Source organism: Corapipo altera, unplaced genomic scaffold, assembly GCF_003945725.1.
Source record: "Corapipo altera isolate COAL_440 unplaced genomic scaffold, ASM394572v1 61330, whole genome shotgun sequence".
Lineage (NCBI taxonomy): Eukaryota > Metazoa > Chordata > Aves > Passeriformes > Pipridae > Corapipo > Corapipo altera.
Genome location: NW_020886850.1, coordinates 962 through 5,313, shown reverse-complemented (window position 1 = coordinate 5,313; position 4,352 = coordinate 962). Strand labels below are relative to the sequence as shown.

The window sequence follows — 4,352 nt, the reverse complement described above, 5'->3', positions numbered from 1 at the left end:
TTAACCTCCGAGTTGCAATGCTGAGAAAAGCCAAACTAAAGAACTGTAACCTCAGGGGAGCAACGCTGGCAGGAACTGATTTGGAAGTGAGTTAGGATTCATTTTCCATCCTATTCCTTTCTATCCTATAGTCAGCTGGTAACTTGGGGGATTGCTGGCTTTTGGCTGAGCTCTCCAGCTTCAGATTACAGTGGAGTTCAGGTAAATGTACTTCAAGTAAAGCTTTGAACAGAGTTCTGGGTGCATTCCATTGACACTTCTTCTTCTTTTCCCCTTCTGAACTGTGACCTATCAGGTTGTGACCTCCAGGAAGCCAATTTGAGGGGCTCTGATGTGAAAGGAACCATCTTTGAAGAGATGCTGACCCCCCTGCACGTCCCAAAGCGTCAGATAGGGAAGAGAAGACGTCAAAGAAGAAGGAATCCAAACATTTGTTGTGACTTTCTTCACCTCCTCCCCTTCCTGAGTTAGAAGTAATGCTTATTAGACAACTTCCATTTGCAGTAGTGCCTAAGTAGACTCTTTTTGATCACTTTTTGGGAGGAATTTTTGTTTCAGAGGTGGAAAGAGAGAGTTTCTCCCTTTGTGAAGAGAGTGAGGAAGTAGGCTGGTTGTGAAACCAGAAAGTAGGGCTGGTTTGGCGGGGAGGGTTCAAGACTTTCATTGTTTAGCATTGCCTGACTTTGTAATGCATTTTAATTTCTAAAGCACAATATATGCAATTCTATTTATTAAGTCTGTAGCTGCAATATGAATAGAAAATGTTATTGCTGTATAGTAGCAAAGAAAGTGGAGGTTTACAGGTAGACAAGTGTATTTACAGTCAGTCTTCATTCGTGCAGGGTGTTAATGCCAGGGGTGGTCACACAGTGCCCACAGGATGTGTTCAGGTCTCTGCTGGGGTGGAAACAGTGGGGAACTGTCCTCAGAGGTCATAAATTGCTGTGGAGTAGTTGGAGTGCAGGTTTAGAGCAGCTTTATCACCTCAAATGTGCAGAGGAAGCTGCTGGCCCTGCAGGGACCTGCCCACAGCCCAGATTGAGTTACCCCTGGAACATCCCTGTGTGTGTGTGTCACAGCCCCCTCATGGCCCCCTCGCTCACCTGGGGGGACACACACGTATGTCATGTGTGTGACGTGTGTCATGTGTGTGTTACAGCCTCCCGTGGCCCCCCACTCACCTGGGGACACACGTGTGTCATGTGTGTGATGTGTGTGTCACAGCAACCCCACAGCCCCCCTGCTCACCTGGGGACAACACGCATGTGTCACATGAGGGTCACGTGTGTCACACGAGGGGCCTTGTGCCAGGGGAACTCTCAGGGGTCTCCCAGGGATCTCTCAGGGGTCTCACACAGGGGTCTCTCCCGGAGGTGTCCCAGGGGTCTCTCAGGGGTCTCCCAGGGGTCTCTCTCACACAGGGGGGTCTCACACAGGGGTCTTTCAGGGGTCTCTCCCGGGAGTCTCTCTCACACAGGGATCTCTCCCAGGGGTCTCTCTCACACAGGGTGGTCTCTCCTGGGGGTTTCTCAGGGATCTCTCCCCAGGGGTCTCACCCTTGCAGGCACTGATCATCTGCAGCACCATCTCGGCCGCCCCCCACGTGTGCTGCTGGGACAGCAGCTTCTGCTTCTCCATCTCCTTCTCCTGGGGGGGCACGGGGGGGTCACAGGGGTCAGGAGGGGTCGGAGGGGTCAGAGGGTGTCAGGGGTTGGGGACCAGGGGGGTCAAAGGGGGGTCACAGGGGGAGGTTCAGCAGCTTCTTCTTCTCCATCTCCTGGGAGGCACAGGTCAGTCAGGGGGGGTCAGGGGAGTCACAAGGGTCAGAGGGTTCATGGGGGGTTTTGGAGTCCCCCCCACCTCGAATGAGTCCTCGGCCTCTTCCTTCTCCTCTTCCTCCTCCCCTTCCCCCATGTGGCAGCTCGGGGGGGGGGGGGAAATTAGAGGGGGGGTTAACCCCCCCCCCCGAAAAAGGGGGGGGGGGTAACTCAGGTTTTTATCAATAATTCCCTTGAGGTGGATTAAAGTGAAACGACACTAAATAATCGGTGTCTGAAAACAAAGTTTATTTTAACAATTTTGTCAACAAGTATGCTAGCATTTTGGGTGTTGTCATACAACAATGCAACATAGAGGTAACCTTTGGGGGGGGGAGAAACTGCTTAGGGGAGAGAAAAAACAGGATGAGAGTAAGGGAAAAGAGAAGCTGAGAGTGCAAAAGAAATGGATATAGTCACCGCCCACTGGATCCAGTGATGCTTGAGAGCGATGGTCACCCACGGGATCCAGCGATGCTTGAGAGCGATGGTCATGATTTGCAGGCGGTGGGGGAGAAAGAGAACTCCCAAATCCTAAAGTCACCAGTCAGTTTATATACCCTCAGCATGCTTTTGCACCTCCCTGGGATGAGGAGTTGTTTGCCTTTTTAGGGTTTGGCACTGGAGGGAGGGGTGGGCCCAACTGCCCATCTGAGGCATCTTCTTGCCTTTTTAGGGCTACTGCCCATCTGAGGTATCTTCTTGCCTTTTTAGGGCAAAAGTCAAAGCCTGCAAACTCCTGGAATGCATAAATCATTAACCATTTCAGTCTCTGACAGGGGGGGCTCCTCAAATTAGCCTCCCCCCAACCAGCCTTTTGGGGGGGGGGGGAGGCAAAATCCCTGGGGATGCCCAAAATAACCAGGGAAACCCCCCAATCCCTGGGGACCCCCTAAGTTCCTGCCCCTCACACTCAGTCCCCTCATCTTTGATGGTCCCACCCTTGGGGACCTCCCCCAATCCCTGGGGACCTCCCCAATCCCCGCCTCCCCCCCCACCTCTGGGGAACCCCCCCGTCTCTGGATCCTCCACCAAATATCTCTGGGGACCCCCCACCTCCAGGGACCCCCAAAACCCCTGGGAACCCCCTCCCCAATCTCCAAGTCCCCCCTCTAAATTCTGGGGACCCTCCCCCCGTCCCAATATAACCCCACCTGAATTCCTGGGAATCCCCCAACCCCCAAGCCCCCCTTTAAACCCCTCGACCCCATTTTTGGGGGTCCCGCCTTGGCCATGATGCCAGCGTAGGCCATGTACAGGTGATTCTGCTCCAGCTGACTGTGGGATTTGGGGGGGGGGGGGCAAGGGGTGGGGGGGGCGGGGCCCCCCCCCCAGTCCCCCAGGAGGGGCCCCACGGGTGGGGGTTACCCCCAACACCCACCTCAGGGGGATTCTGGGGTCCCCACCCAGGTTTTGGGTGTCCCCACCCCCTCAGTGCTATTTTGTGGGATTTGGGGTTTCGGGGTCCCCCTGGTGGGATTTAGGGCTTCAGGGTCCTGCCTGATGTATTTTGAGGTCCCTCTGGTGTGTTTTGGGGTTTGGGGTCCCCCAATGATTTGGGCTCCCCGGGGTGTATTTTGGGGTCCCCAGGGTGTGTTTTGGGGTGATCTGGGTGCTTTTTGGGTCCCTCTGCTCGGTCAGGGCCATCCTGCTGAAGTGCAGGATGAGCTGCTGTGTTTGGGTGTGTTTCGGTGTGTTTTGGGGGCCCCCCATGTGTGTTTTGGGTTCCCTAGGGTGTGTTTTGGGGTGATCTGGGTGTGTTTTGAGTGTGTTTTGGGGTCCCTGGGGTGTGTTTCGAGGTGATTTCAGTCCCTCATCTTGGTCAGGGCCATCCTGCTGAAGTGCGGAATGAGCTGCTTGTTTGGGTGTGAGTGTGTGTGGGTGTATTTGGCTGTGTCTGAGTGGGTGTGGGTGTGTCTGGGTGTGTGCGGGTGTGTGTGGGATGTCTTAGTCAATGCTCTCCAAATGAGTGTGAAATTCCACTATCAATCCCAGCTGGGAAGAAAAATTCCCCTGCTTCCACATGTCCTGACCACTCCAGACTGGAGTTCCTGTAGCTTTTTCCTTCTTTCTTGGGAATTCAATGTACAGAGGAAAACACAGAACTGTCCCCAAAGCAGAGAGAACCTCTGGGGCCACAGCACCTGCTCCCCCCCCCTTATCTCATCCCTTCAGTAGGTGAATACATGGCCCTGTTTCCCCTCAATGTACTATGCAAATCCTCCTTGAAAGCATGGGCATAATCCCCTTTGCCAGCCAGATCCACTTTGGGCTGCTTAAAGTGGCTGTAAAAGCATCTTGCCTGGGGCCAAGTGCCCCTTCCACACTTGCTTTAGCTGTGGAAAAAAGCAGGGAAAGCTGTTTTTTGTGTGAGCACCCTTCCTGTCTCAGTGTTTGTGATCTTGGGAATCCTCATGAACTTGGAACAATGCCAGATTATCTGTTGTCCTAAGATACATGGGTGGAGATTGTTTTGATCTGTGTTTAAATCTTCCTTGAAAATACAACTGATAGAAAACAATGTAAAAAAAAAGA

General features: G+C 53.3%; 1 protein-coding gene across 1 annotated transcript; it reads right to left on the bottom strand.

Moving 5' to 3' along the window:
* Positions 1-966: 966 nt before the first annotated feature.
* On the bottom strand, positions 967-3,503 carry LOC113941372 (ryanodine receptor 1-like). The gene is made up of 6 exons (XM_027632524.1): positions 3,445-3,503; positions 3,045-3,095; positions 1,861-1,924; positions 1,557-1,647; positions 1,104-1,181; positions 967-1,022 (listed from the first exon to the last, which is right to left on the bottom strand). Exons 1-6 carry the CDS (start codon positions 3,462-3,464, stop codon positions 967-969), a joined length of 360 nt encoding a protein of 119 aa, XP_027488325.1. The 5' UTR covers positions 3,465-3,503.
* Positions 3,504-4,352: the final 849 nt, after the last annotated feature.

What these genes read in the sequence shown, in the direction of transcription:
- LOC113941372 (XM_027632524.1), bottom strand. Translation starts at nt 3,464, where the DNA reads ATGGCCCTGACCGAGCAGAG. An exon ending in TACGCTGGCATCATGGCCAA is followed by an intron (nt 1,925 to 3,044) that starts GGCGGGACCCCC and finishes CCCCCCCCCCCC; the next exon opens with GAGCTGCCACATGGGGGAAG. An exon ending in AGGCCGAGGACTCATTCGAG is followed by an intron (nt 1,648 to 1,860) that starts GTGGGGGGGACT and finishes GTGCCCCCCCAG; the next exon opens with GAGAAGGAGATGGAGAAGCA.